At 44.3% G+C, this 13,744-nt stretch overlaps 1 protein-coding gene across 6 annotated transcripts in view; it reads left to right on the top strand.

The window, feature by feature from the left end:
• The window catches only part of IFT140 (intraflagellar transport 140), a 252,984-nt gene that overhangs the window by 61,244 nt on the left and 177,996 nt on the right, over nucleotides 1-13,744 (top strand). For all 6 annotated transcript variants that reach the window (XM_048868017.2, XM_048868016.2, XM_048868013.2 and 3 more), the window contains one exon: nucleotides 12,860-12,951. In XM_048868017.2, the coding sequence (XP_048723974.2) occupies nucleotides 12,860-12,951 (92 nt within the window). The remainder of the gene's footprint in view (nucleotides 1-12,859; nucleotides 12,952-13,744) is intronic.

Here is a 13,744-nt window from a genome sequence, read left to right as displayed (position 1 = left end):
GGCCCTGGTGACTTGAAGACATCTAACTTGTCTAAGTAATTTTTAACTTGTTCTTTCCCTATTTTAGCCTCTGATTCTCCCTCATTTTCACTGACATTCATTATGTTAGATGCCCAATCACCAGCAACCTTCTCGGTGAAAACCGAAACGAAGTCATTAAGCACCTGTGCCATTTCCACATTTTCTGTTATTGTTTGCCCACCCCCTCACTGAGTAACGGTTCTGCCCTGTCCTTGGTTTTCCTCATGTTTCTGATGTATTTGTAGAATGTTTTCTTGTTACCCTTTATGTCTCTAGCTAGTTTGATCTCTTTTTGTGCCTTGGCCTTTCTAATTTTGTCCCTACATACTTGTGTTATTTGGTTATATTCATCTTTTGTAATTTGACCTAGTTTCCACTTTTTGTAGGACTCTTTTTTGGTTTTTAGATCATTGAAGATCTCCTGGTTAAGCCAGGGTGGTCTCTTGCCATACTTCCTATCTTTCCTACGCAGTGGGATAGTTTGCTCTTGTGCCCTTAATAATGTCTCTTTGAAAAACTGCCAACTGTCTTTCTCTTTAGACTTGCTTCCCATGGGATCTTACGTATCAACTCCCTGAGTTTGCTAAAGTCTACCTTCTTGAAATCCATTGTCTTTATTTTGCTGTTCTCCCTCCTACTATTCCTTAGAATCATGAACTCTTTCATTTCACGATCACTTTCACCCAAGCTGCCTTCCACTTTCCAATTCTCAGCCAGTTCCTCCCTATTTGTCAAAATCAAATCTAGAACAGCCTCTTCCCTTGTACCTTTCTCCATCTTCTGAAATAAAAAATTGTCTCCAATATATTCCAAGAACTTGTTGGATAATCTGTGCATTGCCATGTTATTTTCCCAACAGATGTCTGAGTAGTTGAAGTCTCCCCATCATCACCACGTCCTGGGCTTTGGATGATTTTATTAGTTGTTTAAAAAAAAAAAGCCTCATTCAACTCTTCTTCCTGGTTAGGTGGTCTGTAGTAGGAGGCTCTCCATAATGAACAAAAGAGGAAGAGGCCAGGATGGGGCAAGAGAGGGAAGCACAAAGAAGGGGAACTATTAAGGGAATTGGCTAAGTATTGCTGAAGGCATTTAAAGGTGACTTTCAGTGGAAACCAGAATTGGTTTTGTGACCTTTTTTGCTGCTTTATGGCTTTGTCTACATCAGAGTTTTGCCCCAATTCCAGTCATAGATATAATGGCACTTGTGCAACCCTGCCCCTCAGTGCAGATGGTAGACTGTATCCTACTTTCGAGCAGGAGTAAACTCAGACAGATCTGTTATTTGTAGTGGTGGAGCTTACTCCTCTTTGAAACACCAGGGGAAGCTCCACCAGTACAAATAGAAGCCTTGCCAGTCTAAACTGCATGTGTTGCACCTGTACAGCTACACTAGTGGCTGGAATCAGAGCAAAATCTCAGTATAGACAAAGCTTTAGCTAATGGCAAGATTGTTGATCCTTAACTATAATCTGTATCTTTATGTTAAAATATGGATCTGCCACATCTCAAATACGCAATTACCTAACCTCTTTAGTAATATGTACCCTTTTCCCTACCCTGTGTTTCTCAGTTTGAACTGCAAATACAGTAGCACCCAAACAGCTCAGGATCTCATTCTGATAGACTTATAACTGTGACATTCTGTACCTTGTCAGAGCATACTGTAACCCCCATATTCCTCATTTTCATATAATCGTGATCTTGCATGTAAAGCATGCCTGGTAAGGTATTTGGGGAAACGTCTTTCAGCAGATCATTTCATTTCTCTATCCATATGTGTATATCATATCATATATGAAGTTATGAGAATTGTGTTGTATGGTGGTCACTGAAGCCTTGTCTACAATGGCAAGTTTCTGCACAGTAAAGCAATTTTCTGCATTTTAACTCCCGAGGTGTACCCACTGCCAAGCCACTTAGTGTGGAGAAACTGCGCAGTTGCAGCGCTGTAAAAAAAAAACCACCCCAATGAGAAGTGTACAGATTTCTGCACTGAGGGTGCAGCGCTGCGGTGCCAGTGTAGACGCCCTGGTCAATTACAGCTCTGCAATTGGGCTCCGGGAGGTGTCCTACAATGCCTGTTCTTGCCTCTCTGGTCATCGATTTGAACTCTACTGCCCTGCCCTCAGGTGACCAACCGTCATCCCCACCCCATACATTCCTTTGGAATTTTGAAAGTCCCCTTTCTGTTTGCTTTGTGACGCGTGGAGTGGTCTCAGCACATCTTTCCAGGTGGCCATGCCTGCTCCACGCACCAGGCGATCCCCCACTTGGAGCAACGCCAAGCTGCTGGACCTCATCGGTATTTGGGGAGAGGAGGCTGTCCAGTCCCGGCTGCGCTCCAGCCATAGGAATTATGATACCTAAAGACAGATTTCAACAGTCATTTTGCACTTGCTCAGGGTGTTGTTGAACCACTCCTTGCTGCTGTCAAGTTGCCCGGTGTATGGCTTCATAAGCCATGGCATTAAGGGGTAGGCGGGGTCTTCCAGGATCACAATGGGCATTTCGACTTCCGCTACGGTGATTTTCTGGTCCGGGAAGGAAGTCCCTACTTGCAGCTTCCTGAACAGGCCCGTGTTCTGAAAGATGCATGCAACATACACCTTTCCTGACCAGCCTGCATTAATGTCTGTGAAACACCCACAGGGATCCACAAGCTCCCGGAGAACCATTGAGAAATACCCCTTGCTATTAATGTACTCGGTGGCTAGATGGTCTGGTGCCAGAATTGGAATATGTGTGCCATCTATTGGCTCTCTGCAGTTAGGGAAGCCCATTTGTGCAGAGCCATCCACAATGTCACACACGTTGCTCAGAGTCACGGTCTTTCGGAGCAGGATGTGATTAATGGTCCTGCACACTTTTATCAACACGAGTCCAATGGTCAACTTTCCCCCTCTGAACTGGTTAGCGACCAATCGGTAACAGTCTGGAGTAGCCAGCTTCCACAGTGCAATCGCCATATGCATCTCCAATGGCAGGGTAGCTCTCATTCTCATGTCGTTGCGCCGCAGGGCTGGGGCGAGCTCATCGGACAGTTGCATGAATGTGGCTTTCCTCATCCGAAAGTTCTGTAGTCACTGCTCGTCATCCCAGACATGCATGACAATGTAATCCCACTACTCAGTGCTTGTTTCCTGAGCCCAAAAGCGGTGTTCCTTTGTGGTCAGCACCTCTCTGAATGCCACAAGCAATCTCTTGTAGTAGCTAGTACGCGTGGCGAGATCAGTGTCACACTCCTCTTGCCTTTGTTGTTTAAGGAATAACTCCACTACCACTCGTGACGTGTTGGTTAGAGCGAGCAGCATACTGGTGAGTAGCTCGGGATCCATTCCTGCAGCCAGAAAGAGGCAGAGCGCCCAGTACACAAACCGTTGAAAGATGGTGCCAAATGCAGACGGAAGCACGGGGATTTCTGTGATGCGAAGCAATGCATCATGGGTCACTGGGACAGGACCCAGGGTGTCCTGGGACCCCCTCCATCTTCCCACAGCTCTTAGTGGCAGAAGAGGAAGAGGTGCTCTGTGGGATAGCTGCCCAGAGTGCACAGCTTCGAATACCACTGCAAGTGTCACAAGTGTGAACATGCTATTGCGCAGGCAGCTTACAGTGTGAACACACAACAGTTTCCCTTCAGCACTCTCTAAGTGGTGCAGTAACTCTGCCAGTGTAGACATACCCTAAAACATGCTGTAAGTTGGGGAATCAGCCAGATATTAGCTCCCTAGAGGCAACAGCAAGGAAAGTAACCAACCCCCGGTCGGGGTGTCAAACAACCCATGAACAGCCATTGTCCATCAAGGGAGCTTACTCCAACAACAATTCAGTGACCATCTGCATGAGGCCACACCAGGGGAATTGCTCAACCTTGCTTGGAGACTCAGCGATGCCCCCAGACATGCCTGGACGTGTGTTTTCCAAGTACATGAACTGAGGGTATAAAACAGAGTGGACACATATGAGGCTTTTCTCCTTCACCCACCTACACTGCAAGCAACTAAGACACTGAGAAGAAAATAAGAATCCAACAGAGGAAAAAACCTGTATATTAAGGAGTGCAATATCCAGTGGGTGAGAAAAACTGCTTAATCCAGATGTTACCCAGTCTAACAGGGTTGAGAGTTTAGACTGTGTGCTTATATTTTATTTCTTTTGGTAACTAACTCTGACTTTTTGTCTATCACTTAATATCTGTCTTTTATAGTCAGTAAATCTGTTGAACTGATTATCTTTACCAGTCAGTTTGTATGAAGTGTGGGGCAAATCTGCTCAGGGTACAAAGGCTAGTGTATATCCACTTTCTATTGATGAAGCGGTGAACCAATTAATAAATTAGACTGTATATTTCTGAGGTACAGTGCTGGGAGCGGGGGGGATTTGGCTCTGGTGCCTTTGTCTGTGTGATTCATGAATGGCTTTGGGAGCCTTTATGCAATCTAGCTGGGTGTGGGGTCTCCACATGTGGTTGTGTTGCACCTGGAGGTGTTGCTGCTGGTGACTAGCAAGGCATTGTGAGAAACAGCTCAGGCTGGAGAGCGTTCAGGGGGTACAGCGGTCCCACAGTCACAGGCTGCACACCAGGGGGATCCCATCACAGTGGTGCAGCGAGCAGGGTGAAATACACAGCTTGTTGTACTGAGCAAGATTTGCACTTCATACACTGGTGTAAATATTTTAAGTGAGGCTTTAAGTGTGGTGGCTAAGGATAGTCAGGAGGAGGCTACCGGTTTGTTATTTTTTGTTAGTTTATTTTGAGAAAGGGAAGTAGGAACAGAAAAGCAGGAAAATGACTGAAAGTAGTGAAGCCATTGCAAAGTTGGACCTTTTTAGACTGCGGGCTGCAGAAAAAGAGGGATCACCAGAGATTATTGCAACGGAAAGAACTGGAGATGAAGGAGAAATGGGAAGAAAGAGAGAGCGGAAAGAAAGAAAGAGAACAAAAACACCAACTGGACCTGCTAGAGAAGCAGAACCCAGCTATTCCCATCACTCCAAAAATCCGCAATTTGGACATTTGTCCTGTGTGCAAAGAGACAGATGATATTGTTGAATATCTGACTACCTTTGAAAGCCCTGATGCCAAGAGTTCCTACCCTGATTGCAAAATTAATTGGTAAAGCTTTAAGTGTATTAAATGAAATGCCCATTGAAGATGCTTTAGACTATTGTAAATTTAAAAACATTGTTTTGCAAAGGTTTCAAATTACCCCTGAAACATATAGTTAAATTTAGGGATCTTAAGAGGAATATTGGTATGAGTAATGGGGAACATGTGAACAGAATGAAAGATTTGATGGGAAAATGGGTGAGGGGTAAAGGTGTTACAAGTTTTGAGGGAATGTTTGACCTGTGGCTCAAAAGCATTTCCTAGGCATGTGTAAGACTGATGTAATGCAGTGCCTATGGGACAAAGATGTAAAGTCTGTGGATGAGATGGCATCTCTTGCTGATGCCTTCGAACAGACCCAGGCATCTATTGAAAACAAACCACTGAAAGAGGTCTTTAAAGCTGGTGGGAAGGGAAGACCCCATTTTATCCCTAGCAAGAGGGAGGGTAGATGGGAGGCTTTGTACTCACTTCCCCAAAACCATTTCTCTAACCCTCATTCAAATCTCCTGTAAAAGCAGAAGAATCTAAAAGGTGCTATCAGCGTAATTCCACTGATCGCCTGAGGAATAAATGCCTTGTGTTAGGAGGAAGCAGGCAACCAATAGCTCATGTTAGTTCTGCTGTCCTCAACACAGAAAACCCCCAGGCAGTCAAAACCTATCATATTGGTTTTGTGAGATTAGCCTCTGCAGAACCAGACATGGAGCATGTTAAGGTTGTCCAAATTAATGGTAGGGAATGTGTGGGGCAGAGGGATATAGGGGCTCAGATCTCTCTGGTTAAGCAGAGTGTGGTCCCAAAGACCAGTATGTTACGTAGCCAAATGGCAGAGATTGTAGGGGTGGGCAAAAGCAGATTCCTCATACCACTAGCCAAAATCCATGTGATTTGGGAAGGTTTGGAAAGTGTTTTGACTGTGGAGGTAATGAAACACATCCTAGTTGACCTGCTTCTTGGTAATGATTTCTTCCATGTAGCTCAGGTTAAAGTATTTGCTTGCAGCAGGAGAGTTTTATGCTGGGACCCTCGAGGGAAAGGGTAAGATCTCAGGAACTGCTGAGAGAATGGGAAAGTCTCCTTGATTCTTCTGCAGCAGGGGGAAGCCACATGCTTCCAATTGGCAGGGTGGTTGAGACCAACTCCTACACTACAGCTGGAGGCAACACCGTCTCAGGAAGAAAGGGGCATGTAATGCCTGCCAGGGAGAAAATTGTCCAGGTTGTTAGCTGCCAGCAAGTTGCAGCTAAACGAGAGACAAACCCCGCTCTAGGGAGCATAGGGAAATGTATCCCAGAGGGGAGCCTAGAAAAGTGGGAGGGAATCTCAGAAACCACTGAGGTGGGTGAGGATTCCTGTGACTCTGTCACATGGGGAAGCAGTTTGCTTCGAAGACTAGCTTCTTTCAAGCAGAAGACAATATGCCCTCAGGAGAGGGGTTGTCAGTGATTGAACAGACAATCCAGGAAGTTTTTGGAGAGTGTTGGGGACAACTTCCTGGTGCAAGTGCTGGAAGAACCAACTAGGGGCAGAGCTCTTCTTGAACCTGCTGCTCACAAACAGGGAAGCAAAAGTGGATGGGAACCGGGGAGGCAGTGACCATGAGATAGTCAAGTTCAGGATCCTGACAAAAGGAAGAAAGGAGAGCAGCAGAATATGGAGCCTGGACTTCAGAAAAGCAGATGTTGACTCCCTCAGGGAACTGATGGGCAGGATCCCCTGGGAGAATAACATGAAGGGGAAAGGAGTCCAGGAAAGTTGGCTGTATTTTAAAGAATCTTTATCGAGGTTGCAGGAACAAACCATCCCCATGTGTAGAAAGGATTGTAAATATAGCAGGTGACTAGCTTGGTTTAACAGTGAAATCCTTGCTGATCTTAAACACGAAAAAGAAGCTTACAAGAAGTGGAAGATTTGACAAATGACCAGGGAGAAGTATAAAAATATTGCTCAGGTATACAGGAGTGAAATCAGGAAAGCCAAATCACACTTGGAGTTGCAGCTAGCCAGGGATGTTAAGAGCAACAAGAAGGGTTTCTTCTGGTATGTTAGCAACAAGAAGAAGGTCAAGGAAAGTTTGGGCCCCTTACTGAATGGGGGAGGCAGCCTAGCGACACAGGACGTGGAAATCTGAAGTACTCAATGCTTTTTATTTTTTTTTGCCTCTGTCTTCACGAACAAGGTCAGCTCCCAGACTACTGTACTGGGCAGCACAGTTTGGGGAGGAAATGACCAGCCCTCTGTGGAGAAAGAAGTGGTTCAGGACTATTTAGAAAAGCTGGACAAGCACAAGTCCATAGGGCTGGATGCGCTGCATCCGAGGGTGCTAAAAGAGTTGGTGGATGTGATTGTAGAGCCATTGGCTATTATCTTTGAAAACTCATGGTGATCGGGGGAGGTCCCGGATGACTGGAAAAAGGCTAATGTAGTGCCCATTTTTAAAAAAAGAGAAGGAGGAGGATCTGGGGAACTACAGGCCAGTCAGCCTCACCTGAGTCCCTGGAAAAATCATGGAGCAGATCCTCCAGGAATCAATTCTGAAGCACTTAGAGGAGAAGAAAGTGATCAGGAACAGTCAGCATGGATTCACCAAGGCAAGTCATGCCTGACTAACCTAATTGCCTTCTATGACGAGATAACTGGCTCTGTGGATGAGGGGAAAGCAGTGGACGTGTTATTCCTTGACTTTAGCAAATCTTTTGATACAGTCTCCCACAGTATTCTTGCCAGCAAGTTAAAGAAGTATGGGCTGGATGAGTGGACTATAAGGTGGATAGAAAGCTTGCTAGATCATCGGGCTTAACAGGTAGTGATCAATGGCTCCATGTCTAGTTGACAGCCGGTATAAAACGGAGTGCCCAAGAGTCGGTCTTGGGGCCGGTTTTGTTCAATATCTTCATAAATGATCTGGAGGATGGCGTGGATTTCACCCTCAGCAAGTTTGCAGATGACACTAAACTAGGAGGAGATGTAGATACGCTGGAGGGTAGGGATAGGATACAGAGGGACCTAGACAAATTAGAGGATTGGGCCAAAAGAAATCTGATGAGGTTTAACAAGGACAAGTGCAGAGTCCTGCACTTAGGATGGAAGAATCCAATGCACCGCTACAGACTAGGGACCGAATGGCTCGGCAGCAGTTCTGCAGAAAAAGACCTAGGGGTTACAGTAGACAAGAAGCTGGATATGAGTCAACAGTGTGCCCTTGTTGTCAAGAAGGCCAATGGCATTTTGGGATGTATAAGTAGGGGCATTGCCAGCAGATCGAGGGACGCGATCGTTCCCCTCTATTCGACATTGGTGAGGCCTCATCTGGAGTACTGTGTCCAGTTTTGGGCCCCACACTACAAGAAGGATGTGGAAAAATTGGAAAGAGTCCAGCAGAGGGCAACAAAAATGATTAGTTTCAGAGGAACAGCCGTGTTAGTCTGTATTCGCAAAAAGAAAAGGAGTACTTGTGGCACCTTAGAGACTAACCAATTTATTTGAGCATGAGCTTTCGTGAGCTACAGCTCACTTCATTAGATGTATACCGTGGAAACTGCAGCAGATTTTATATACACACAGAGAACATGAAACAATACCTCCTCCCACCCCACTGTCCTGCTGGTAATGACTTTAGATAAGCTATTACCAGCAGGACAGTGGGGTGGGAGGAGGTATTGTTTCATATTCTCTGTGTGTATATAAAGTCTGCTGCAGTTTCCACGGTATACATCTGATGAAGTGAGCTGTAGCTTACGAAAGCTCATGCTCAAATAAATTGGTTAGTCTCTAAGGTGCCACAAGTACTCTTTTTTTTTTAAATGATTAGGGGACTGGAACACATGACTTATGAGGAGAGGCTGAGGGAACTGGGGATGTTTAGTCTATGGAAGAGAAGAATGAAGGGGGATTTGATAGCTGCTTTCAACTACCTGAAAGGGGGTTCCAAATAGGATGGCTCTAGACTGTTCTCAGTGGTAGCAGATGACAGAACAAGGAGTAATGTTCTCAAGTTGCAGTGGGGGAGATTTAGGTTGGATATTAGGAAAAACTTTTTCACTAGGAGGGTGGTGAAACACTGGAATGCGTTACCTAGGGAGGTGGTGGAATCTCCTTCCTTAGAAGTTTTTAAGGTCAGAGAAAGAGGTGGTGGAGGTTACCCCAATCAATGTCCCAGTTTTTCAGGATGCTATTTCTGATACGTTTTTGAAAAGTAACTGTCTCTCTTTAGATCAAGATGCACCTCTGATAACAAAGGATTTGAGACAGGAAAATGCCAGGTGTTGGTTTGTGAGAATACAAATGACCCAACGGGCAGAGGGGGGGTGTGTTTTCCCCAGGCTGGTGAGACACAGAGAACAGTTATGGGAAAGCTGCTGGGAAAAGGTGCATCTGATCAAAGAGCAAACACACCTCACCCAGAGGGTACAGAGCACAGCCCTCTAGGAGGCAGAGAAGGACTCAGTGCTGGGAGTGGGAAACACAGGGTAACCCCAAAAAGGGAGCTGGATTTTTTGTGTATGTACAATCCTAGGGTTGGGAGACAGCTCCCTGAAGGGGCCAGTCAATATGCACGATCCCCCTAAATTCTTATCTTGCCAAACCCTGAGGTACCAAAATTCCAGAAACATAATTAAAATAAGAACCCAGGCAGAGGGGAACACTGGAGGGAAAGAAAAGCCAGTGACTGATTACATGGGAGAGTCAAAGGACACCGTGGGTAATGAACAAACCAACCTCAAACCAGACTATCATAAAGATACTTGTAAATGCACATCTGTGATAAAATTTTTGGTATTAATGTAAAGTTTTGAGGATAAGAATTTTGACATGGATGTTAAACCTTATGGTAATGCTAGTTCTCAGTTCATACATGTAAACAGATTTAAAGCTTATCTCAGCAGAGAAATCATAACAAACACTGCCTCCTAGCCTTGATAGCTGGATGCCAAGAGAAGTATAACACAAACTGCCTGTGAGATAGTCAGTGGCTATTCCTCTTGCAGTAAACTAAGGGGAAAGGTGTGACGTTCTATACCTTAGGGAAGTGTACTGTAACCACCATAGTCCTCATTTTCATATAATCCTGATCTTACCTTACAAGGCATGCTTTATATGTATCAGGGAAAGGTTATGATCTGCTGAAAGACATTTCTCTATCCATATATGTGTATCACTAATGCATATGAAGTTATGAGAATTGTGTTGTATGATGGTCACTAAAACATGCTGTAAGTTGGGGAATCAGCCAGATATTAGCTCCCCAGAAGCAACAGCAAGGACAGTAACCAATGCCTAGTCGGAGTGTCAAACAACCCATTAACAGCCATTGTCCAGCAAGGGAGCTACAATTAGATGACTCATCTGCATGAGACCACATCAGGGGAATTGCACAACCTTGATTTGAGACTCAGCAGTGCCCCCAGACTTGAGTTTTCCAAGCACATGGACTGAGGATGTAAAACAGACAGAGTGGACACATATGAGGCTTTTCTCCTTCACCCACCTACACTGCAAGCAACTAAGACACTGAGAAGAAAATAAGAATCCAACAGAGGAAAAAACCTGTATATTAAGGAGTGCAATATCCAGTGGGGTGAGAAAAACTGCTTAATCCAGATGTTGCCCAGTCTAATAGGGTTGAGAGTTTAGACTGTGTGCTTATATTTTATTTCTTTTGATAACTAACTCTGACTTTGTCTATCACCTAAAATCTATCTTTTATACTCAATACATCTGTTGAACTGTTTATCTTTCCCAGTGAGTTTGCCTGAAGTGAATGGTAAATTACTCAGGTATCAAAGGCTGGTGTATGTCCACTTTCTATTGATGAAGTGGTGAACCAATTAATAAATTAGCTGGTATATTCCTGAGTGCTGGGAGGATTTGGCTCTGCATGATTCATGAAGGGCTCTGGGAGCATTCATGCAATCTAGCAGGATGTGAGGTCTCCACATGTGGTTATGCTGAGTGATAACAGCACCTGGAGGGGTTGCTGCTGGTCACTAACAAGGCATTGTGAGAGACAGCCCAGGCTGGAGAGAGTTCAGGGGGCACAGTGGTCCCATGGTCTCAGGCTGCACCCTGGAGGAAACCAGTCACAGTAATAGACAACCCTTTGTTTTCTGCATTACACCATTAATTCTGCAGCAGCTATAGTAGAATTGTTGTGACATAACTGCTCTGAATATTACAAAACTAGAACCATTAAAAATGTACACTAGTCTGTTTTAATAAGGCTTGTGGTGAGATGTCAAGGTTCCTTCCCCACTCTGAACTCTAGGGTACAGATGTGGGGACCTGCATGAAAACCTCCTAAGCTTACTTTTACCAGCTTAGGTTAAAACTTCCCCAAGGTACAAATTAAATTTTACCCTTGGAATTTCCACTGCCACCACCAAACTTTAACTGGGTTTACTGGGAAACGTAGTTTGGACACGTCTTTCCCCCCAAAATCCTCCCAACCCTTGCACCCCACTTCCTGGGGAAGGTTTGGTAAAAATCCTCACCAATTTGCATAGGTGACCACAGACCCAAACCCTTGGATCTTTGAACAATGAAAAAGCATTCAGTTTTCTTACAAGAAGACTTTTAATGGAAGTAAAGGAATCACCTCTGTAAAATCAGGATGGTAGATACCTTACAGGGTAATTAGATTCAAAACATAGAGAATCCCTCTAGGCAAAACCTTAAGTTACAAAAAAGACACACAGACAGGGATAGTCATTCTATTCAGCACAGCTCTTTTCTCAGCCATTTAAAGAAATCATAATCTAACACATACCTAGCTAGATTACTTACTAAAAGTTCTAGGACTCAATTCCTGTTCTGTCCCCAGCAAAAGCAGCATAGAGACCCACACAGACCCTTTGTTTTTCTCCCTCCTCCCAGCTTTTGAAAGTATCTTGTCTCCTCATTGGTCATTTTGGTCAGGTGCCAGTGAGGTTACCTTTAGCTTCTTAACCCTTTACAGGTGAGAGGATTTTTCCTTTGGCCAGGAGGGATTTTAAAGGGGTTTACCCTTCCCTTTATATTTATGAAATGAGTGTATTAGTTGTAGGCGCTATCTGTTCTTACTTGATAAGAGATGATTTGGGGGTCTTCATCGCAAATGATTCTGTATTGTGAATACCTGTAGAATGTACTGTTTATCACATCACAGCACACATGGCCATTTAGCAAGCCTGGTCTTATGAAGAAATAAATGCTCTTGGAGAAATAACCCTGTTTTTTATATCCTACGTCACTGCCACAATAATGACCCTAAAGTTGCTCTTCAATGGAAACTAATGCACATTGTTGCAGTGGATTGAACCATTAGAGACTATAGCTTTTAAAAAGGTATTTTAAAAAAAAAATTAGCAAGATTCAGAAAAGGGATTGTATATTTGTGTCTAACTAGACTATATAATAGTTAATCAAATAGTTAACAAATTTTGGAATAGATATTAAATCTTGTGCTTTAGAATTTAAACCACCCTTTAACTGTTAGGAATAAGGAGTATATCTACTTTAAGGGGAAGATTATCCCATATCTGCCTAATGCAAGGTTTCTTTTATCTTTCATCTGGTGCTGGCCTCTGTTGGAGACAGGACACTGGACTTGGTCTATGGCCATGGTCCACTATGGTAATTCCTGTGTTCCCGCTTTGCAACCCAGGTTTGCGGTGCTGACACCTGCTGTTTTTCAATTATGTCCCTTCTAACTAATGGGGTTTTGTTTTATTTTGTTTTTGTTAATAGGTGAAGTTGAGTGGAAAGATAGATCACTCTGCAGACATTATTTTAATCGACCGTAGCCTCCTTGTTACAGCAATAGGTGAAACAGTCCTCAGGTAAGAATTTGACTTTGAGACACAAGAGACTTGCCAGCTGGAAGAATCTTGTTCAGTGATGGACCAAAGATTCAGCTAACTCTAGAGTGCCTTTGCTTTCATATTATTCATTTAAGATAGAAAATTTATATTTTCAGTTTGTTACTCATTGTTTCTCATTCTTCAAAATAATGAGCTGAAGCCTGTTTAATATTGTTGAATCCCTAAAAGTTTTCACGTGCTTTCCTTTCTCCCATGGAATCCATATTTTATCTTCGGATATCATCTGACCTCTTACCTCTCAAATTCCAGCCTTCACTTTGCCTTTGTCTGTTTCTTTCTCTGGAAAAGTAGAGTCCTTTGATTTTGTGCAGGAAGAGGATGGCCAGTTTGTTCTTCCCAACCTGTTGGCTGATTGTTATGGCAGCATACACATCAACAGTGGAAAAATGGACTCTTGTGCCCTCTTGTCAGGAATTCTCTCTTCCTGTCTAGGATAACAGGAGAAGTGCTGTGATGCTTATACACTCTATTCTTTGAAACCGGGTGTAGCAAAGTGGAGACTCACCGGTGCAGCACCTCCTGCTGGTCTTAGGAATTAGCTCAACTCCAGCTCCAGAGCACCCTCTGCTGGCCAGTGTCTTGCCTGCCTCAGGCCTCCATGTCCCTCCTGGACCCCGGTGCCCATGTACCTCAAGGTTCTGCCCCAGCAGTACCCCACTCTCTGAGTCTCCCCTCCCAGGGGAACTCCCAACCCAATAAGCCCACCTTGCCTCAGTGGCTACAGCCAGTCATCATCTAGCCCCCACTCACT

Source organism: Caretta caretta, chromosome 10, assembly GCF_965140235.1.
Source record: "Caretta caretta isolate rCarCar2 chromosome 10, rCarCar1.hap1, whole genome shotgun sequence".
Classification (NCBI taxonomy): Eukaryota; Metazoa; Chordata; order Testudines; family Cheloniidae; genus Caretta; species Caretta caretta.
This window is presented reverse-complemented; position numbering and strand designations above follow the sequence as displayed.